At 51.1% G+C, this 23,812-nt stretch overlaps 1 protein-coding gene and 2 non-coding genes across 3 annotated transcripts; 2 read left to right on the top strand and 1 right to left on the bottom strand.

Moving 5' to 3' along the window:
• The first annotated feature begins 6,134 nt into the window (after positions 1 to 6,134).
• TRNAI-AAU (transfer RNA isoleucine (anticodon AAU)) lies at positions 6,135 to 6,208 on the top strand. The gene has a single exon. It is a non-coding gene; the product is annotated as a tRNA-Ile (tRNA).
• A 1,936-nt stretch (positions 6,209 to 8,144) lies between these two features.
• Positions 8,145 to 20,823, bottom strand: LOC144937158 (sushi domain-containing protein 4-like). Its single transcript, XM_078864465.1, has 9 exons — positions 20,546 to 20,823; positions 17,713 to 17,894; positions 15,313 to 15,516; positions 12,752 to 12,864; positions 12,227 to 12,377; positions 11,076 to 11,270; positions 9,982 to 10,129; positions 9,276 to 9,673; positions 8,145 to 8,768 (listed from the first exon to the last, which is right to left on the bottom strand). The coding sequence occupies exons 2-9, from the start codon at positions 17,873 to 17,875 to the stop codon at positions 8,746 to 8,748; spliced, it is 1,395 nt and encodes a 464-aa protein (XP_078720591.1). The 5' UTR covers positions 17,876 to 17,894; positions 20,546 to 20,823; the 3' UTR covers positions 8,145 to 8,745.
• Positions 20,824 to 21,944: 1,121 nt separating this feature from the next.
• On the top strand, positions 21,945 to 22,026 carry TRNAS-GCU (transfer RNA serine (anticodon GCU)). The gene has a single exon. It is a non-coding gene; the product is annotated as a tRNA-Ser (tRNA).
• Positions 22,027 to 23,812: the final 1,786 nt, after the last annotated feature.

Raw genomic sequence — 23,812 nt, forward strand, 5'->3', positions numbered from 1 at the left:
ACACACACACACTCTCTCGTTAACCCGCTCGCTTCCACTCGCCGCCCGCTCCCCGATCACACGAAGGCGCCTTCACGGTGATGAGGCGACGTGGGGGGGGCGGGGTGCTCCCATTGACCCCTCCTATAGGATGGGCTTGTACTTAGGGGATCGTCACAGAACGGGAGTCCAACCGGACCGGGTTATCTGTGGGGTTCACGCACCCAACCCTGCTCCCTCCCGACACCACAAACGCAAAACGAGGACGTCCTTTAATTAACCGTAAGCCCACTGTAAATCATAATTATTGTTGTTAGAGATAAGTTGAGAGAGCACAACTGAGATGAATGTACTGCCTTTATTTAACGAGGAGAAAGTACTGTACACCGAGATTCAACGTCGCCCGTGAGTGACGTCCTTTACTTGCCAAGTTAAAGAGCACTGGGATTCAATGTCGGCAGTAATTTACGGCTGTTTATTTAACCAGGTGAGAGACTGTTGATATCACCGCACCGTGAGTGACGTCCTTTATTTCACCAACTTGACGAGCAGACTTTACGTCTCCAACATACATCTGTCTTTCCACAGAAAATGTAATAACTTATTTCTTTTCTTACAAAAATCCCATCTGGCCGTGGGGCCGGTTTCGACCTTCAGTGTCTCATCAGCAGCGTGGGGCTCGCTGGAATCAATTGCTGGTAAACTGCCAGATGGTTACAGGCAAGGGCCCACTTTCACTAAGATGTGGGTCCGAGTTTGGACGCAAAATTATGTTATATAACACAAAGTGTTCGTTATCGCGTCGTTGTGGAGAAAGCTGTATGTTAACAAAATATTTCGCAGAACATTCGCTTTCATGTGTCTCTCTGCATACAAAAAATAAAAAAAATGTGTACACATTTCATTAGCCACCACGGCCTTATTTCGCCAGGTAAGATCACGACAAGACTGATGGTCTGTGCAAAAGGTGTCCGTGAAAGAGTTCTACATTTGAAGGAGCGGTGGCGCAGCGGTTAGCGGCCACTGCACTGTCAGATACCCGACGACCTGAGACTGAGTCCAGACGACGGCTCATATCAGTGGCGATTTCATTATCAGCACCGTTCCTGACGCCCCCCCTCCCTCCCTTCTTTACCAATCCGCGTTTACCAGCGTGGTGAAGTATGGTCAGACGATGCAATGACCGACGGGGCTTGGGAGGCTTTCATCCAGCAGTGGATTGGGAAAAGCTCCGTGCATTGTTGCGTTGTTATTATACCCGGTGCTTCATCTCAGCCATAACAGTCCCGAATTAGCGCTCATTATATTGGCGCGTCACATCTACTCGCATTATTTTTCTTACCCTTTTTATAAACCTGTTCACAGGATTCTAGGGTTATACGGTGGTACAACAATGTACAATTCTTATGCGTAGATGTATTCCTCGTGCACTCTAGTGGCAGTGCCTTACGCCGAAAATCCCAACTCCAAGCCAACCTATTGCGGCGTTCCGAAAGAGATCGAGAGAGAGAGAGATGAAGTCGTGATTACAGCTGTGTCTGTCAGACGTCTTCGTGGTTCTCACGTCTCACGGAGGGAGGAGGGGGCCACCCATGGCTTCTGCCCCCCGCCCCCCGCGTCTCTCGGGTTTTCTCGGCCCAGATGAAGGAATTTAGGAAATTGTCCCCTCCCCCCCCACCCGCCCGCCCCCCGCCTGTCCGCCCCCGCCGTTGTGTTTAGTCTGAGTCGAGATCCGCCACCTCGTGGGACTCACGCCCGGGGACCCCAGAGGGGGAGGGCGGAAGGGGTCTGAACCCCCCAACCTCCTACTCCCCCCCCGCCTCCGTGACCCCTGTGACCTCTTCTAACCCCCCTCCCCCCACAACCCACCCTGTGCCTCGTTTATCCCCCCACCCCCCTTACACGTATTTCCTATTCCCACTGTGCCCCCCCCCCCTCCGCAAAAGTGCCCCCCTTCCCGTATTTTCTCTGTGACCTTTGCCGGAGACAAGAGCACGGTGGGACGTGCGGAGACGGGGAGACACGGGGAGACAGGACGGGGGGGGGGGGGCACGGGGAGACACGGGGAGACACGGGGAGACAGGACGGGGGGGGCACGGGGAGACACGGGGAGACATGGGGAGACAGGACGGGGGGGGGGGCACGGGGAGACACGGGGAGACAGGACGGGGGGGGGGGCACGGGGAGACACGGGGAGACACGGGGAGACAGGACGGGGGGGGCACGGGGAGACACGGGGAGACATGGGGAGACAGGACGGGGGGGGGGGCACGGGGAGACACGGGGAGACAGGACGGGGGGGACACGGGGAGACACGGGGAGACAGGACGGGGGGGGGGGACACGGGGAGACACGGGGAGACAAGGGGAGACAGGGGGGGGGGACACACGGCAAGGGAGATATGGGGACATTGTGAGAGAGACGGCGAGACGTAAGGAGGCATAGGGAGACGCGGGGAGACAGTGGCAGACACGGAGAGACACACGGGGACAGGCAGATACGGGAGGCACAGAGAAGCAGAGAGACACAGAGAGATAGAAGAAGGCAGACAAATGGTTTCCGCTGGGAGACACAAAGAGAAGGGGAGACAGGTTCTCACCTGTCCGCTGTCACCACTCTCTCCTGTTCACAAATCACCGCCGCTGATTGCGCGGTGCCGATTAATGGGGGACGCCTTTATCATCATGGCCACTCCTCCTCACACAGGCAACAGGAGCCCCCTCACCCCGCCCCTCACCCCGCCCCTCACCAGGTAAGACGACCCAGAGCCCGCACCACGTGACTCGCGCACAGGTAACCTCACCCCCCCCCCCCCATTGGCATCGCTTTTGTCTGAGCCAACTCACGCAGCCAAGAGCCTTCGTTTTCAACCACAAACCCAGTATACTTTATTTGGGATTGTTTTCATTCCGCTTGTTTACACAGGAAAGCCCAACCGAGTCTTGAGACTCTTTTGTGGAGGGTCCTGCCAAGTTTTCGCAGTTACGGAGCGATGTCGCTGCGATGTATAATTCCCATTGAGTAATTTGCAGGTAATGTTTAGGCATTGGGAATGTTTCTAACCAACGCCAGTTGCATCCTACGCGTGTGTTGCGTGTTTAGTTATGGGAGTAAACCCATCGCAGAACAGGGGGACACATGCAAACTCGAACAGCAACAAGAGCTGTTCGCCACTGTGTGGCAGTGGCGTCACCAGAGCGCTTGTGCCAGGCTAGATGCACAAACTCACACACTCTGCAGATTAGGGGGGGATATATAAACTCCACACACTCACACACTCTCACACACTGTGCATCACAGGGGGAGTACATATAAACTCCACACAGAGTGCCCGGGTCGGGACTCGAACCCAGAAAATGTCTTGCTGTGGGGCAGAGGCGCTACCACTGTGCCACCCTGTCAGCCAGTGTATCATGTTGCTATTATCACCACCCCCCCCCCCCCCATTAAGATATTTTTATTACAATTAGCGAAATTATCACACATTTGATCTACGTGCATGGACACTCATTATTAAATGGCTGAAAACATATATACGTAGGATTTCAGATCTTGGGCAATTGTTGGTAGTTGTTGGCTGCTGCTGCTGCTGCTGCCTTCTCGCTCGTGTATGATTCCTCCTCAGGAAATGAAAGAGAATAATTGGGGCAAGCCAAAGTTATATTTCTTGGACATGTAATAAGAAAACAAAACACTGAATATGAGTGTGGGGCAGACCGGGATAATTAGAGGTACCACAAGAAGCCGTGGAAAACAGCGAATTAAGTGCCACGATCAATTTGAACAACTGGATGGAATTTGGAGAAGTTTTACAATGAAAAGTTCTTGAGCAGCAAGCATGCGGCTCTTTAATCCATCACACGCGTCTCTGTCGAAGGGGCATAACGTAGAATGTGCTCTCACAGTCGTAGCGAAGAAGAACGAATGTCTCCCGTGCTGTGCCAAAATCACCCGCCGCTATATATTGTACACTTGCCTCTTTACAGAACTCACGGGAACTTGTTGGGCCTTGGGTCTGTAACAGATTGGCCACCCCTGTAATATTCTCAGGTTTTTTTTCGGTAAAGTCGCGTAGGTAAAAATTTTAAATTAATAAAAGTAAAATAAAAATAAAATAAAAATCACGACGTTTCGGAGGCAACACAAGCTTCCGTCGTCAGGTGGAACCGTCACAGCACGATTGCTGTATCAAGTGAGACGGTTTCACCTGAAGACGGAAGCTTGTGTTGCCTCCGAAACGTCGTGATTTATTATTTTATTTTTATTTTACTTTTTATTAATTTTTATTTTTTACCTACGTGACTTTACCGAAAAAACCTAATAATATGAATCCTTGCAGTCACGAAAGCTTCAAATCTAGAATTAACACCCCTGTAATCTTGAGTAAATATCACGGACAGAGCGAAATGGAAGGGAGGCCGCTATGAACGCGGCTCACGTCGAGACAGACAGAGAGAGAGAGACATCAACATCACCGTCGTCGTGGCTGGTTGTTGGGAGCCTTTGTGTAACTGAATGATATTGACTCTGAAAAGTGTTCCAAGGAACCTTGTAGTAGTAGTCGCAGTAATAATAAATATCATCACTGTGAAGTGGAGAAGCGCCGCACCGGCAGATGGCCAAGGATAGTGACGGGGAAATGATGTAGAGCAGCTCATTGAATGGAAAGCTCGCGTGCACGCGCCAGGCGGATCAATCTATCCATCTGTATATATATACTCACGTAACCTAGTTGTTTGTTTTGTTTGGCTGTCTGTATGGACGTACGAACTTTTAAAACACTTCATACAAATCCACATTTTTTTTTATAGCTACTTGATCACATTTGAAATCGATTGATTGCCCCGTTGTCTGAGGGTGCAAGCAAAAAAAAGATTATACGACCTTGGGTTGCCGTGTTATAAACGAAAAACAAAACTCATTATGTGGACTACAAAATGCAAAACCTCGCTACGCTAACGTGCTTATGTGCACGAAGGAATCAAACATTTCTCTGTTGGCCAAGAGGGTCAATTGTCAACCGCGCAAGGGTGTCCCTAGCAACGGTGTCCCTAGCAACGGTGTCACTAGCAACGATGTCCCGAGCAACAGTTTCCCTAGCAACGATGTCCCGAGCAACGGTATCCTGAGCAACGGTTTCCCTAGCAACGATGTCCCGAGCAACGGTTTCCCTAGCAACGATGTCCCAAGCAACGGTATCCTGAGCAACGGTGTCCCTAACAACGGTGTCCTGAGCAATTGTGTCCCTAGTAACGGTGTCCCGAACAACGGTGTCCCGAGCAACGGTGTCCCTAGCAACGGGGTCCCTAGCAACGGGGTCCCTAGCAACGGTGCCCCTAGCAACGGCGAGGCCACGAAGTCATTGCAGTCTCAAGGAGCCTTGTGGGTGGTACTTGAGGGAGTGATTGAATGAGGCCAGAATGAGAAATGAATAACAGGCATAAGTGATTTAACTAAGTAATAATTAAAATGAATGAGAGGAAACTAGTGATTGAATTAGGAAAGAATGAATTAGAGGTGTCAATGATTGAATGAGGTGAAAATTAAATTGAAGGAGAGATATGCGTGAATGAGGTAAGAATGAATTAGATGATAAAGCGATTGAATACGGGATTAATTAGATACATTTACCTCACGAACGATTTTTAAAAATCTCACAATTTTCCTTACAAGCATTGCAAAATCCCATTTTTTGCTGTTCGCCAGAACAAAACGTGTGCATATGAGAAGAACAGAATCGTGAGAGGTGGTGGCAGCTTGGTGTGGAGGGATGCCTTCATCCAGCAGTGGATTGAGCATAGCTGTTAATGATGGTGATGGCCATGCGCTGCCAATAAGATCTGGCAACACAATAGCAATTGTTTAAACAAGTCTCATTCCACTGATGAGACCCAGAACGTCGAAACCGGTCCATAGTTCCACGTGCTTAAACAAATGCGGTCGGTCACGTTTGCCTGGAAAGACAGCCACATGCACGAGAATTTGTTGTATTAGCATTATTGTTGTTATTTGTGGAGATATAATTGAGTTCTGCTTATGCGGTATTTGTTGTTGCCGGTAAGGATGAGCTGGTGAGGATGTCACCTTGTGTGGGTGAGTTTGTGGTGAGGGACGTTGCTATCCATGCTGCGTTAGCGACCCCCACCTACATCAGTGGCCGGTTAGCTCAGCTGGTTAGAGCGTGGTGCTAATAACGCCAAGGTCGCGGGTTCGATCCCCGTACGGGCCACATATTATTTTTATAATGTTTGTGAACTACAACAGCGCTGTGATTTGTGTTTTGTAATCGCCCTCAGCCAGGGTCGACCCACTGCTGGATGATTGCAGAAATAACGGAACAGGAGCTCGACAGCGCGCAAAGAACCACGGGATGGGAGAGGTGAGCGCCTGAACTTAACACGGAGCGGAGCGCGTGGAGCGAGATCGTGAGCAGCGCCGCCTCATCCATTACCCCGGGACTCGGCCGCCCCCTAGCGGTGAACGTAGGGAGCGTGCACTCGTAGTGCAGGGGACCTTTGTTGATCAACCCACTCACTGCTGGATGAGGTCCTGCCCATGTCGCGCGGAGTCGCACCGCTCTGCACGCTGTGCCAGTGCAGTGTGGTTCATGGCGCGGAGCACAGGCAACGTGACCGTAGAAGTAGAGGACAACAATTTATATTTGGTGTACTGCCCTCTGCTGGCCACCACGTCGCCTATAGCCAACCTCGGTATGCACAGCCCACCCCAGCGCTATGCAGGCTGAAATTCTGCTCAGCTACCGAGACCCGATGTGTACACGAGACACACACCACCCCTTCACAACAGCCGCTTTTCGCCACGGGGTGGCGGTGACATCACCACCGGCGCTTGTGCCAGGCGAGGTCCACTTTGGGGCCACGTGATGCGTGGGTCAGTTGCTGGCGGACAGGTCGAAGTTTACGAGTTGACTGAGATGACCGGCAGATGCACGAACTGTGCCCCCCAACTTTGCAAAATCGCTGCGTTTTATCCTATCGGTGCTTCACTCGTTGCGAGCGTTTTGTTGGAGGGCAACTGCCTCCGATTGCTCGGTGGTGCCATCCATGAGTCTCCTCCAGAGGTTGATCTTGACATCGCTGGTACCAGTCATCGGGAAGTCCACAACTCCAAATCGTCATGTACCACATCAGCCCATCTCCTCTGGAACCCGTGCCGCACCCGGCTTGGCTCTTACATCTACCCGAACAGAAACTACTTGGGCATGCTGTGAGCAAAAGTCTGGTCTCTTAATAGTATCTTACGCCTTGACGAAGACGATAAAGCAGAGATGTCGATTCTATTTAAATTCTCTAAACCTCTGCTATAGCAGAGCAAGTGGGAAAATGGCATCCATGCAGGACCTCAATAGCCTGAAATATCACAGCTCTGCAAACCTCCCCCGTGTGTTGAAAGCAAGACGTTGAATTGACCTTACCAGGAACTTTCCCAACTCAGTAAAGCCAGGGATTCCCCAATAGTTGTTTCTGTGAGGTCCTCCTTCTTGCAACTATGGACCACTAGGACATCCTATCCTATGGCTCCCATCCTGGAGTCCAGGCGGTTGCAATGTCATGCAGGGCGGCCTGCAATCACACCCCTCCCTTAGAAAGTTCGTTTGGGAGCTCATCTCTTCCCAATGGTTTTACTTGGTCTCAGGTTCTAGATTGGTCTTAGCACTTCCTAAGCAGATGACACATCAGCTAGCCAAAGGCGGTGGCCATTTCCTTCAATAGGCTCCACAAACCCAAGGTCTAGCCCCACTTTACCCCCACGATGTTGTCTGGGCCAAGGGGTTTTTTCCTCCCCCAAGACCTCACAGAAAAGCAAATCTGTAAACCTGTTCCTAGGGGTTAGAGATCAGATCGCCAGTCTTTCCCTTAAGCGCAGCAAGAGGTATGGCACCAAGTTATTATCTGGATCGAATTCAAGTGATTTACGATCGCAGGCTTGTTGAGGCAATGTCCATCTCCCCAGAACTACCACTCACGGCACGGCTCTCCAAACCTCCAAGCGAAGGTGGTGGAGAGCCTCATTCTTGGACGCACACCCGGCACGACAAACTCGGTACAACATACCCGGTTGTACCACACAACCGGTTCGACACAAACCCGGTACCACGCACCCCGAGAGTACAGGAGGCCTCGGAGCCGCGTGAATGTTAAGGCCACCGCATAAACAGCCAATGACTTTATTAGAACCCAGACGTGAATTTCTCCTCACAATCACGACTGTTACAGTAAAACTAACGTGAATACCGTTTTTTTTGTATTTTTTTTAATAAGAATCGTAAAGTGTAAACCTTGGCTTCTTCTGACGGCAATCGAATGAACAGGAAGCTGAGCTAAAAGCATGCACCGCGCGCGTGCACCTTCCATCGCATAAACGATAAACACACCGCCCCCCAACGCCAAACCGACAGAGCCCCCCCCCTCCCCGCCAGCAATCCCAACATGTGGGAAATAGGGGGGCACGATGGGGGGGGGGGAGGGGTGGGGGGGTGGAGAGTATGAGAGAATACAGAAGAGAGAAAAGAAGGCCGATACAAGTCACACCACCCGCTGCTGATTCCACACATTACACCATAAATAAGTCGACATTTTAATTTTATAATTTACAAACAAAAACAAATTTAAACAAAAGCTAAAACTGGAGAGGGGAGGGGGGCAGGGTCTGAGTGTGGGGGGGGGGGGGGGCGCTTCCCGTTGGCGCCGCCTTGGCAGCCTAAAGAACGCGAGGTGAAGATTTTGGTGTCGGAGCCAGGAGAGGTCACTCATCCAGCAGTGGAGTGTCTGCACACCGCAGCCCACACCACACAGACAATGGAAACATTATACTTCGCATCACATACGTAATGCTTCACAACATTATACACCACGCACCGCTCCACATACGTATACATCACAATCATTATATGCCACTCGACCCACCACTCCACGCCACACGGCACCCCACCCCACCACACCACGCCACGCCACACGGCACCCCACCACACCACGCCACACGGCACCCCACCACACCACGCCACACGGCACCCCACCCCACCACACCACGCCACACGGCACCCCACCGCACCACTCCACTCGGCACCCCACCGCACCACTCCACGCCACACGGCACCACACCACGCCACGCCACACGGCACCCCACCACACCACTCCACGCCACACGGCACCCACCGCACCACTCCACGCCACACGGCACCCCACCACTCCACGCCACACGACACCCCACTGCACCACACCACACGGCACCCACCGCACCACTCCACGCCACACGGCACCCACCGCACCACTCACCCTCGGCGCAGGCCGCCAGAGACATGGACAGGAGGCTGCCGGTGCCGTCCTCGCTTCCGTCACCGTCCGAAAACGCGACCCCCGCCGGTGCGGCGCAGACCCCCGCCTCCGCGGACGGCCCCTGACGCCTGTCGGCGACGTGCGGGGATCCCGCCGGGCCAATCCCCGTAAGCAGCAGGGTTCCGGGGATCGCGGGCGCCTGCTGCTGCTGCTGCTGGTGTAGAAGTAGCAGGGTGGGGGGCTGTGCCGGGGAGAGGGGTGCCCCTGGGATTACCCCGGACGTCTCGAGTGGGGAGCTCAGAGCGGAGGCCCCAGTGGCCTCGTCGTAGGAGGGGAGGGAGACGGGGACGCCGTCCACCAACAGCGTGGCGCCGGAGCCCGATATGCCGCGCTCACGACTGCACGTGCACACACACAAAACAAAGACACTGTTTAACATTGGACAAAGTGCTCTTCACGAGCACTTACGAAGGCCGCCTTTGTCTCCCCAGTACTGATGTTTACACACCGCACCAAGTACTCATCCCTCCCCATACCTCGCCAATCCTCTCCACACCTCGTCGTCCCATCCCCCAAATCGTAGGCCTTCTCCACACACCTCCCTGCACCCTATTACCCATCCCCACACCTCGCCACCCCTCCCCACACCCCATCGCCCCTCTCCACACCAGATCACAGCTCCCCACACCTCGTGGCCATCGCTCACCGTGCATGCCGCAGGCTCTTCAGTCGAGGTTGCAGCATGACGAGGACAACAATGAGCAGCAGTACCATGACGACGGAGCTCGCCGTCGCGGCAACGATCGCCCACGGCGACGTCAGCGACTTGTCGCCACGGGCATTACCTGGGTCCGCTACTCGTTGTGGACACGAGAAACGCAGGGTGGACACGTGGGGGTGGACACAATTGGAATTCAGTGGGTAAGTAGAATACAACACAATGTGGACTTATAACACGTCTAATGTGACTGCATCTCAACACACCGCAAAAACACGGGGGGGATGCATGCTTATATTATGAAGGCAATCAGATGCAGGTCTCAGTTACAGGTCTCCGTGTCACTCAATAGGTCTATATGTGCGTCTACGGGTCTGTGAGTCTATGGCTATCTATAGTATGGAAATGTGATCGCATTAGAAGATGCTGCACAGACACAGCAGGCATATTTATACTAGAGAGAGAGAGAGGCAGTCAGTCAGGCAAAGGAAAAGAAGAAGGTCTTCAGTCGAGACTTGAACAGAGAGTCGATAGCACGGACGAATAGGGGGAAGGGAATTTCAGACTGTGGGGGCAGCAGAGAAGAATGAGCGATCTCCCATTGAGCAAAGGTTTCCTGGGAGCTTCGATAGAGGTTCGATAGTGCAGGGAGGGGAGGGTAAAGTGGGTGAGAGGGGAGATAACATTGACAGCCCTTTGCCAATCCACTTCTGAATGAAAACTTCCCCACACCGTTTCAGCCATCGGGGTTGTTTGACCATACTTCACCACGCTGGTCAGCGCGGCTTCGTGAAGCGGAGGCTAAAGACTGGTTTCAATTATTACTCGCCACGGATGTTTTTTGTGGCCGAGAATCAACTCAGGTTGGGATCATTCAGGGTGATCTGTTAATAGATGTTTGGATTAAGGTCAATTTAAGTGTGGTTAGTGTAATGGGTTAGCATTCAGTAAGGATAAGTGATAGGAGTAGGGTTAAGGTTAGGGATAGGGCTAGTGCTCGGGCGATTCTAGGCATTAGCATTAAGTGTTAGGGGCTCGTGCTATGTTGAAGGCACCGGCGCGGGGCCGTGAGCAGCACTGACCCGAGTCGGGCACGCAGGCGACTTCAAGCGGGGGCGACCACACGCCCTTGTGGCACGTGATGAAGCGGTACTCCCCCTTGAGGGTGAAGCCTGCGTCACAGTAGTACTCCACCACCGTGTTCCCCACGTAGCGGTCGCACGGGCCGGGGTGGCACAGGAAGCTCCCGTGGGGCGGCCGCGTGGGCACCTCACAGACTGCACAGCGGGCATACACACCACACACACACACACCGGTCATACACACCACACACACACACACCGGTCATACACACCACACACACACCACACACACACCGGTCATACACACCACACACACACCGGTCATACACACAACACACCCCACACACACACCGGTCATACACACCACACACACACACCACACACACACCGGTCATACACACCACACACACCAGGCATACACATCCTACACACACCAGGCATACACACCACACACACACACCACACACACACACCCCACACATACACACCACACACACACGCCACACACACCACATACACACACCCCACACACACCGGTCATACACACCACACACACACACCACACACACACACCGCACACACACCCCACACATACACACACGCTACACACACCACATACACACACCACACACACGCCACACACACACCACACACACACACCCCACACACCACATACACACACCTCACACACACCGGTCATACACACCACACACACAGGCGTGCACATGGCACCATTACAACACTGCAATATCACTGGCCATGATGAATCCACTGCTGCATGAAGGCCTCCCCGATCCGAAGCCATATCTCACCGGCTCCTCTCTCAGCTCCTTTCTCTGCTCCACTCTCTCTCCAGCTCTCTCCCACAGCCTCACCACCCTGCTCTCTCTCTCTTGCTCTCACTTCCACTGTGGGGCTCTGAGGTCACTCCCCGACTCTGCCCCCCACCATTATCTCGTCTACCCTCTCCCTCGCTCTCTCTCCTGCACTCTCCTGCACTCTCTCCACTCACACCGAGAGACGAGGCACGTTTCTCTCTCTCACTCTCTATCCCTCTCACCCACTTCTACCCCCATTTCTCTCTTCCCCCAGTTTCTCCTATTTTCCCTTCTGCTCCCCTCCTCACTCTCCCAGCCCTCCCCATTACTCACACTGGGAGACGAGGCACTGTGGAGGGCGTGCGGACCAGCTGAGCGCCTCTGTGCAGGAGATGGAGCGTGCGCCCTGCAGCACGTAGCCCGGGTAGCATGAGAACGCCAGCGTTGAGCCCACCGGAAACTGCTGCATGTCCCCCACGTCCGCCTGGCAACAGCAATCCAGCCATTCACGGAGTCAACTAGTCAAACATTTCACTCAACCAGTCAACCTAACAACAAGTCAACCAGTCAGCCCATCTATGAGTAAACCGGTCAGCCTGTTAGTCTACAATCAACCCGTCAACTCATCCACCTGTCAACCAATCACCCCGTCAACACATCCACCAATCAATCAGTCAGCCTGTCATTGCATCAACCAGCCAACTTACCCACTACTCAATCAGTGAACCCATCAGTTGCTCAGCCCATCCACCTCTCGGCACATCATCCCATTACCCTGTCAAACCTTTCCCTGCGTTATCGGTCACTATATCTGAGTCCCGGTTCCACCCCGCCAACGCTCCTCCCACCGTCTCCCACCTGCACCACCTCATGACCGTCCCTCGGCTCAATGTCCACCGCACCACCGTACGCCGGAGGGGTGACACCACTGGCGCTCACCCAGCTGTCAGGCACCTGCGGCTCCGGACAGCCTACACTCACACACACACGAGACAAAGATCCCTTTGTAGCCTTTACCAGACTGTTACGTGTTACGGCAAGTACCGATAGTGAGCACCTATGAAGACCGGCAAGGCACGCGAGGTGGAGTGGTGCGGCTAGCGTCATGCTCGACCGCCTTCATCTCCCCAGACGTGATAATTAAGACACCACACCTAGTAATAATTTCAGGCTAAGTCGACTCAGGGGAGGCTCATTACCAGTTCATACATTCATCACTGATGTTAGCCGTAAGCAGGAATGAGACCAGGGCTGCTGGTTTTGTAGTGCAGTGTGCTAACCGCTACACAACCGCTCCCCACTGACACACACACAAACACACCTTACACTTTTCAATTTAAAGCTTTCGTGACTGCAGGGATTCACCTTCTTGGTTCTTTCGGTAAAGTCACGTAGCATGGAAATAATAAAATAATACTAATAAAACATAATAAAATAATTCTCACGACGTTTCGGCCACAACGCAAGCAGCCGTCCTCAGGTGGAGAACAGGTCTGTCGAGAAGACAGAGTCTGAAGTTTCATTCAGACTCCGCTATACAACCGCTCCCCACTAACACACACACAAACACACCTCACACTCGCAGTTTTTGTTTTTAATCGGTAAACTAATCTGTGCCTTTGTGGGTTTTCTAGTCTCGGCGTCAAACCGCACACTGGCGACCGCACTGTACACGTGACGGGAGGCCACACGGAATGTGGCGTGACCGGCCTCCCCGCTCTCCCCTCTTGCACAAACCCGCCCAACAGCGACGTCACACGCCGCCGGGTTCCCTGCACTGCCGCCCGACCCGACTTCGCCAAGACAACAACTCGCCCAGGGGCGCCGCCACACATGCGGGACACGGGGTCCGGGAGCCCCGAGCTGTGACCCCTGGCCTGTGACGATGGCGCTCTGAGCACCGTCGCAAACCCCGGCTGCCCCGGGCGAGGAGAAAAAAACAGGCGATGAAATCTTACGACTGGGGGTGCGCGGCCGTTTTACAGCAACCACCATCAAAACAAATGGCCCTTGTCTTGTACGCAACGCATACCAACGAGACACATCCTTGACATCATTATCAACCACGATATATCCACTGCTGGATGAAGCCTCCCAAAGTTATCACCGTCGGTGACCACGCAGTGATGTAACAATCCATCGAGCTCCTTCCTGCACGCGAAACACCCTCATCGCTTGCTCCCACCAGCACGCCAGCGCGGATTGAGTTTTACGCCAACTGCACTGTGCTGAATGCCCCCCCCCTGCCGTGCTGTTTGTGGAGTGCTCTTGCCAAGAACAGCAGGTCGTCCAGTAGCTCCGGTTTAATAGGCAAGACCCTCCTGTTGAGGCTCAGAGAAGTTATACCAGCCGAGAGTTGTCCACTGCTAAAAGTAATGATTGATTATTCCAGAATAACTAGATTGAGTGATTTGAAGCTTTCGTGACTGCAGAAATCCATACTCTTTGGTTCTTTCGGTAGTCCCGTAGATAGAAAATTAATAGACCGCGACGTTTCGATCGCAACACAAGCAACCGTCATCAGGTGAGACAAACACAGCAGGAGAACTGCTGACGCAGGAGAAAGCGCTCTTTCTACGTGACTTTACCGAAAGAACCAAAGAGTAACTAGATAGAGGCTGATGGAATGACATGTTATTTTATCTGTTAATTGTTGATGGGAACTTTTGTCTCATATCATGTAAGGTACACACACACCTGGGCAGCGAAACTTTTTTAATGAGGTATTTTTTACCGAAAGAACCAAGAAGATGAATCCCTGCAGTCACGAAAGCTTAAAATCAAAAAATATCTAAAATGGTTGGATGTTCCGTTATGGCACTCTCGTTGCATCGACGATGTATTAACATGCACGGGAACGATGTAGCCATGACGATTGCCGTTTTTACATGCTTAACATTGTTTATTTTATCACCGTTGTTTTATATTCAACGAGGGTTCACTCGCGTTTCAAATGGCCTGGCACCTGGCAAAGAAAAAACGCAGCCTCCGTACATAAGCCCATATTCCGTCTAAAGCTAGTTCTATACTCTACAGCAACTGTATAATATGATTATTTTTCGTACGCATGTATCCCCAGGAAAGCATCACCGAGTCTCAGGAATCTGGAGGGTCCTGCCAAGTTTTTGAAGTAGGGGCGATATTACTATGTGTAATTGCAATTGAGTAATTTGCATGTAATTTTTCAGCTTTGAGATGTTTTGCCAATACCAGTTGCATTGTGTGGGTGTGTGTTTAGCTTTGGGAGAAAACTGGAGATTCTAGGAGAAATTGATGCAGAACAGGGGGAGGACATACAAACTCCACACAGATAGGTGCCTGACCAGCAATCAAAACCAGAGCCGTCTTGCTTGTGAGGCACGAGTGGTACCACTGCACCACCCTGCCACTCTAACTCTTCACTGGCACCGGAATCTCACCGGCACACACAGGCTGGTAGTCCCAGGTTCCGTTGCCGAGACACATGGGGTAGCGAGTCGCGGCGAGATCCGGGGCGGTATGGCGAGTGGGCAGTTGCAGGCGGTAGCCTGGGTAGCACCGCACCTCCAGCATCGCACCGACCTCCCATAGCGTCTCCATTGGCAGCGCATGGTCTATGCGGGGACTAACGCATTTTATCCCCACTGCTCACAGGGGAGACACAGGAGACACACGGGGACACGAGGGCACATCAGGAAAAGATCTAGGAGGTTGCTCATTTTCCTAGTTTGGTACTTCCTTCCCCCACCCATCTGTGCAGTTGACTTCAGGCCAGGCCAGGCTCAAGACCTTCCTCTTCTCTGCCTATGACTGACTGCCATTCTCTGTATAATAAATAGGCCTTCTGCGTCTGTATGGCATTTATTTTATTGGCTCACACAGAGACCCATAGACTCAAGTAGCACTGAGACCCAGAGTCTCATGCAGAGACCCACACACCGATAGAGACACAGAGTATCCACATACTCACATAGGTAAGAGACACATGCGAACATAGAGACGAACAGACTGACATTGAGACCTATGATTACACTGTACTGTAATTGTATCTGTGGCCCAATGCGACACCATGAGCGCGATGACCTCCCCTGCTGCTGAGCCACATGCTGGGGCTGCGATGTGGTTTCAAGCAGTGTCAGGTGACGCGTGATACCTCCGCGGTTGGTATCACACCCAAGGTCGGACGAGCAGGTTGTGAGAACTGTTATAATAGAACTGAGGCTTGTGTGTCCCACGAAGAAGAGAAACCTCAGATTGGTTTGTGGGGAATTCCCGTGTTTGGCAGGAGCGGAATTAGTATTTACAAGAAGTCCCCGGGTTACGGAAGGGTTAGGTTTCTGAGAACAATCCGTAACCCGAATTTTCCGTATGTCGGAAACTGAACAATTTTCCCCCAAAATGAACGATAAAATCCCAAAGCTCGAAATAGTTGTGCCTCTCCTACCCAATTACTAGGTTCGCTTTCTCTCAGTACCTTATCACGCTGTCGTCCGTTTTCTATCGTTACCTGTATCGTATCGCTGTACATACGCTCTGCACTTCCTACGATTCTTTCATTTAATCGAATATCCACCCTAACACGACCCATAATTAAACGAATGGAACATAGACTGTATCCAACAACGGTGTTCGACCAGATGACGCCTTTTTGGTCGAACACTCTATGAGACTAGGCTCTAAGGAAAGCTGTCTCTGGTGTGGACCAATCAGTTTCAAGGACAATGTATAAATTATCAGTGTTGTTTTTTGTGTGCATTTTAACTGCAAGTATTGTGGTTAATGTAAGCATGAATCCTTGCAAAAGGTTTCAGTTTTGTTGCTAGAAAAAAAGGGGAAAAACCCTATCATTGTATCAAACTGTTTATGAATACCACAAAACATTTTAATATTAATTGTTAACAGAAAGCGCTCCGTTCCGAATGTTCGTTTACCATGCATTAGGCTGGGCCTAAACTTCTCTGATCGATGTTGGCTGATACCATAAGCAACCTCAGCATAATTGTGTTAAATAAAGTACATACAGTAAATAACTCGTGAAATAAACTTAAAATGAAGAAAACTAGCAATAGAAACATGGGAAAAAAAGTTCTAAACATAGAAAATAAACAATTACGTAATACTACAAAAAGGAAAAAAAATTACGTAACTCTACAAAAAATTCCATTTACCTTAATCCTAGTGAAGCTCGGGCTCCGTGAAGGTGGCGTTTTGGTGGAGTGAGGCGTAAGGCGGCTCCCCGCCTTACGCCTCACTCCACGGTATTCATCCTCACCGCGCGGCACTACTTGCGCATATTAAAAAAATGTCCATGATTTATGGGACCATTTCCCTAAGGTCGGATTTTCGTAAGTCGGGTGTTCCGCAACTCGGGGGACTTACTGTAATGACAATTTTGTCATTACAATTTTGTAAAGCAACTAGAAGAACATCAACTTCTGCCCTTTGAATACAGGTGTGTGTGAAGGATGCTAGGAATTGAATAATGTGGAAAAGTAAGCCACTCGGAAGTTCAGAATAGAAGTGTGGCAGGAAAAGTGTCGTAGATGTAGAGGTTGTGATGGACACCATGTACTATGTGGAGGAGGGAAAGTTACACGCATTGGATTGGCAACCAGAGGTTAGTGACTAAGGGGAAGACCTAAACCAGTGAGTGGGATTTTGTAACGGAAGCCTTCAGAGTGGGGTGTCAAGTTGGCAACAACTACAGGATCTGGCAGCAGCCAGGGCAAGGTTGGATAGCATCAACAGCACCGGTAGTGACGATCTGGTGTTCGGCAGTTGTCTGATGGTATATGAGGTTGTGTCAACAGTGTCAGGTGGTGTCAGGTGAGTTTCCTCGCCTGTGCTGATGACGTTGGCGGCACGGGTGCTGATGACGACGGCGGCGTACGTGAGGCTGGGTGCGAGCACGAGCAGGGCACCCAGGGTGGCCGGCAGGTACCCCATGAACAGCGGTCCCCCACACTGGGAAGGCCCCCCACGTGGGCCCAGGCCCCCTCGCATGCCCCCCACCAGCCTGTCTCTGTGGGATGGACACAGGAGCGAGATCCGTGAACATAAACCTCGCCCAGAGAGACGCGAAACGCACACCCATCCAAGAAACACACCCACGGACTAATGAAACACAGACAGGTGAAATATACACAGGTGACCTTACCCATAGGCAGATGAAACACAACAATAGCCGCCATTTGCCACTAAGTGGTGGTAACGTCACCAAGGCGCTTGCGCCAGGCCAGGTGGACTCCAGGCCCACGTGAAGTGTCGAAGGCTCACTGACAGGAGGTTAGAGGACAGATCCAGGTGCTATGGGTTTTCTGAGATGACTGGCCACCTACTGTGCCAGCTTGCTGCATTTTAGCTGCCCAGCGCTCCGCTCGTTGTTGTGAGTGTCGCTCCGCTGACCTCCACTGTTGTTGAAGGGTGACTGCCTCCAACTACCCACGGGTCTCCTCCACAGAGGACGATCGCTGATACCAGTCGTAACGAAGTGCACACTGCTCCACATCCTCCCGTGCTGCATCAGTCCATCTTGTCTCCAGCCCGTGATGCGCCCGTTTAGCCCCCTCTAGCTACTTGGGCATTTGGTGGCTAGGCATGTGAGCTACATGAATCAGCCAACGCAGCATTGCCTGCCAGAGGAGCTCACTGATGGGAATATGTCCAGACCTTTCAAGGATATGTGAGCTCCTCACACAATCCAGCCTGGTTAAACCCAGGATGGATCATAGGCAGGCCAACCTGAAAGTTTCAAAGTGGAGCAGATGTTCCATTAGAGGCATGACAGTGGCCAAAAAAGACCCAGAGCTTCGTGTGGTGTGACACAGGCAATCACACACAAGCAGTGACGTAAGCAAATACAGGCCGGGACACAACCACACATCGGCAGCGACACAAAGAAAAAGATCCCCCGTATAGCCCTTAATAGACTGTTGGGGCAAGTGCTGTTAGTGAGCAACTTTGAAGACCGGTACAGAACCCTAGGGAGTGAGTGGTCAGCACCACACCAGGTCAGCTTTGTCTACCAAGTGGCGATATTTACACATCGCACCAGGAACTTATTTGAGGCCGAGTCAGCCTCGGGGAGGCCCAGGACCAGTTCAGATATCCATCACGATTCGTACTCAAAAGGGCTACACTACCGCTCCCCACCAGTGACAAACACCGGCAGTGACAAAAAGGGTAGTGATACATACACACAAACAGTAACATACAAAGACAAAAATCCCCCATATAGCCTTAACATTGCTGTTAGCGAGCACCTATGAAGGCAGGAACGGCACACGAGGGGGTTGGTGGCCAGCAACCACGCCCGGCCGCCTTTGTCTTCCCAGTTGTGATGTGTACGCACCGAACCAGGTACTTATTTGAGGCCGAGTCTACCTAGGGGAGGCCCTGGACCGGTTCAGATAATCGTCGCTGGTGTTCGCCGTGAGCGGAAATCGACCTCTGGTCACCGGGTTCGTAACGCAGCGCGCTAACCGCTGCACCACCGCTCCCCACATACACAGGCAGTGACACACACACAAGTTACGATTGTCTGGCACACAGACAACCACAACTTTAACCCGCCAGAGGAATTGGAAATTCCCATAAGTTAATACAAATCACGCTTCCTTGAGTCGTGTAAACATTGGACGTTGTAAAAGCTCCACTGTACTTTAAACGGTTTACGCCCTCATACTGCAGCGTCACACAGCATAGCAAGCTCTTGATCGTCACAGAACACTGTATTACTATTATAATAATTATTGTTGTTATAATCGTCGTTTTTGTATTCTAGTTGTGTTTAGAGTAGCTATGGTTGGGTTTTAATGTTGAGTATTGTCGTTGTGACTAGTGGTACTGTTATGTTTGACATTCATGGTACAATACTGTATTTTCGTTAGCGTCGGACTTCGTATTTGTATTATTTCTGCAATCAGTGTTGTTGCTGGTGATGTTCAATTTGACTATGCTATTAATGGGGTTACCGTTGCGAATCCTATTATCGTACATTCGCTAATTCTAACTTGATCTGGTTACGACTGGCGTTGTTGCTGTAGCTTGCTTATAGCGCTTTCACGAGCAGTGTTTGTGTTGTCACCCGTCGTAGCGTTGCCGTTACCATGTAGTATTAACATCGCTGTTATTATTGATGTTTATGCTGCTGTTCGTACTACCATTGTTTGTACAGTGATTACAATTATTGCCACCAGTTAACTTGAAACATGGAATCTGTGGCAATACGCGTTATTGTCAATGTTAATTACTCATACGTGTTGTTTAAGATACAGATTTTTTGGGTGAGATCGCGTTAAGTATAAATGTTGTGTCGTAACCCTCCACAACCCGACACAGCCGGTAAGGTTTGTCACGTAAACACAAAACGTGACACATTTATACTTAACGCGATCTAACACAAAACCCTTTATTATATTGGTCGCGAAAGCCAGCTACGTGTTCAACATACGCGTTGTTGTTGTCGTGTAGTTATCGCTGAGTGCCGGTTGTATGTGTGTTACTACTGTATAATCATCGTTACTGCTGTCAATGTAATTATAAACGATGTTGTGGTTGCTATAGGTACTATTGGTACCGTCGCTGTTGTTGTTGTTACTATGATTGTGTCCCTACAGGTGTTGTTGTCACTATATTTGTGTAAATGCTGCTGCTGCTGTTGTTGATATTTACAGTCGACTGGCAGAGGCCTGTCCGCTAGGCCGTAGGCGCCGGGGGGTCTCCGATCTTGTCGGGGTTCTGCGACCCCGCGACCCCTGGGGAGAGAGAGAGGTGGTGGTGGTGGTGGGGGGAGAGATGGGAGAGCGATGGGAGAGAGGAGGAACGGGGGGGAGGAGAGAGAGAACGAGAGAGAGCGGGCACGGGAGACGCGGCTCCGCTCTTCTAAGACGCCTTCATTGCCCCGCCGCACTTCACTTCCGCTACTGCTTCCGCCGGTGACGTCACGTGACGGGGGTAAGCGCGTGGCCGGTTGACGTCACAAGCAGACGTCGCGTATTATGGGCAAAGCGTCACTCGTATAAATTAGTAGGCGATGACGTCACGAATAGATAAGTTAGTTTCGTGAGCTTTGACGTCACTCGTATATGTTAGTGGATAATTACGTCATGAATAGAGAAGTCGCTTTCGTGAGCTTTGACGTCACTCCTATGTTAGTGGGCGATGACGTCACTAAAAGATAAGTCTCTCCTGTGATCTTTGACGTCACCAGTATATATTCGTATATGATGACGTCACGAACCAATACGTTATAATAGAGTTTATTCACGATTAATTTACTCGGCCGATGAGAGTGAATTACTTGTTAACCCCACTCATTTCAAGCGTCTTTCATGTAACTCACTGTTGTTGACCACATACATCAATAGGAACCACTCCAATTCCACTCCAGTGGTACCGACGAGTGAGAAAATGTGCTCTGGGATTCTCCTTAGGGGCCGTCCATGAATGACGTCACGCGATTTTGGACGATTTTTGAACCCCCCCTCGTCACACGGCGTCACAAAAAGTCAGACCCCCGCCCTCAAATATGACGTCACAAAGCTCTGCCCCCCCCCCCATACATGCTTCAAAACGCTTTAAACTATTGTCATTGTAGTGCGTATTTAATGTGGCACTGCACTCTGATGTTGTAGGAGAAAACATGTATTAAAACGTCTATTTAATTAAGTAGAACGTGTTGTCTATATTTATTTAAAGTTGCGCATTTTGATGTGACGTCACATTTCTCACCCCCCCCCCTCGTCACACATCGTCACAAATATCTGACCCCCATCCCCCCTAGGTGCGTGACGTCATTTATGAACGGCCCCTTTCGTATGGTTGATGTTCGAGGCAGAGCAACAACTCCAATGTCACAGTCAAGGTGGTCGAGACCAGACAAACCGCGGAGTGGAACGCCGCGATGTCTCCTTCGGATTTGCGGATCGGGGCATTGCGTCTTTATACGTTCTTCCGTCTCTGTTCTGGATCACCACAGGCGCACATGCACCCAGTGATCTTCTCCATTGCTCTGAGCTCGTGGACACAGAACTCGTCCTATTAGTGGCGCGAGGCGGGGCGCGGCCAACGAGACGAGGTGGCCGAGTGGTTAAGGCGATGGACTGCTAATCCATTGTGCTCTGCACGCGTGGGTTCGAATCCCACCTTCGTCGCGATTGTTTTTGACGAAAAAAATAAATGTTATCTTCGTCTCGCTCACGCAGATTATTCAATATTGGAATATAATATACTGTCCTGCGTAGTCATATTTTTTGGGTCTTTCGAAACGTCGTAGTTTTTTGTTATTTTCTTTTAACCTATCTACGTAACTTTACCGAAAGACTCAAAGAATATGAATTCCTGCAGTCACGAAAGCTTTAAGTCGATATTAACTGCATAGTCATTACTAAGCAAACACATTCCTGCAGAGGGGTTGCTCGATCAATGGCCAGGGTCAACGGCGGCGTGGTGTATTCCGCAAATATGCCCGACTGTGAGGGCGGGCACAAGCCGGCGTGAGTAGTCAAGTCAAAAGTCACTTTATTGTCAAGTGTGTTACATGCATAACATACAACACAGATGAAATTACAGTCCTCTCTCTTGGTCCCACGGTGCAACCAAGCAATTAAAAAATGAATCACAATTAACAGACATAAATAAACAATAAACAATCGGCGATCAACACAAGATAAATAATCAAAAATGTAATAGACTTAAAATAAACAACAGTCAAGAATTATAAAATGTTAAATATTATTTAAATAAAGTATTTAAAGAAATAAGATATTTAAACCGGTGTGGTAGTGCGATGTAGTGCAATGTGCAGTCCAGAGATCAGGATGTACGAGTGAATGTGTGTGTGGGGGTTGGGGTCAGGGGGCAAAGGGGGGAGGGTGGGCAGAGGGGGGGAGTGATGGTAGAGCAGGGAGGGGAGTTGAGTCTCCTGACAGCCTGGTGAAAGAAACTGTCTTTGAGCCTGCTGCTCTTGGCCCGAAGACTCCGCAATCTCCTCCCTGACGGCAGCAGGCTGAAGACGCTGTGAGATGGGTGGGTGGGATCACCTGCAATCTTGATTGCTTTGCTGGTGATGCGGGTGTTATAAATGTCCAGAAGAGGGGGGAGAGAGACACCAATGATCCTCTCAGCTGCTCTCACTATGCGCTGCAGAGTCTTGCGGCAGCACACGGTGCAGGTGCCGTACCACACGGTGATGCAGCTCGTCAAGATGCTCTCAACGGTGCCTCTGTAGAAGGTGTGCATGATGGGGGGCGGGGCTCCTGCTCTTCTCAGTTTGCGGAGAAAGTAGGTTAAACGTTGAGTTTTATAAGGGCACCACGGGGTGACCAGCCCCTCCCCACCCAGCCAGCCCCACCCCTCCCACCCCCCACCCAGCCCCACCCTCCCCACCCAGCCCCTCCCCACCCTCCCAGCCCCACCCAGTCCCTCCCCACCCAGCCCCTCCCCACCCAGCCCCACCTTCCCCACCCAGCCCTTCCCCACCCAGCCCCTCCCTGCACGACGGATGGACGGACACAATAATCCCCTGTGGGCTGGTGGAACCAGTGGATTCCTACCAGTAGTAACCCATTCCAATAATCGAGATGGATGTGTTAGAATGTTAGATGAAGTGGAATTGTCATGCAAACTGCGTGCGCGTGACGCCCTCTACTGGGTGAAAACGAAGTTCGACCACAGACTCGGGTTTTAGGAGGTGAAAACGATGTGTTGTTTATTTGGAGAGAGAGAGAGAGGGGACTAACACCCAACCTGTACACATCATCATCATCATCGACGTCACTATCCTTATCACAATTACCGAAATATCATTACCGCTACCATGATAATTACCACCAACATCATCATCAATTACTGTAATATCACGGCCGTCATGACGACCACCAACATCACCATCCCTGTATTATCGTCAACACCATCACCACAAACCATCAATGCATTGAT

This window comes from Lampetra fluviatilis, chromosome 18 (genome assembly GCF_964198595.1).
Source record: "Lampetra fluviatilis chromosome 18, kcLamFluv1.1, whole genome shotgun sequence".
In the NCBI taxonomy this organism is placed as follows: Eukaryota; Metazoa; Chordata; class Hyperoartia; order Petromyzontiformes; family Petromyzontidae; genus Lampetra; species Lampetra fluviatilis.

Excerpts from the sequence above, each read along its gene's own strand:
- LOC144937158 (XM_078864465.1), bottom strand. The coding sequence starts at position 17,875 with ATGCGAGGGGGCCTGGGCCCACGTGGGGGGCCTTCCCAGTGTGGGGGA. Across the intron at positions 15,517-17,712 it reads CGCCAACGTCATCAGCACAG|TGGGGATAAAATGCGTTAGT; the intron begins GCGAGGAAACTC and ends CCCTGTGAGCAG. Across the intron at positions 12,378-12,751 it reads ACGGTCATGAGGTGGTGCAG|GCGGACGTGGGGGACATGCA; the intron begins GTGGGAGACGGT and ends TGCTGTTGCCAG.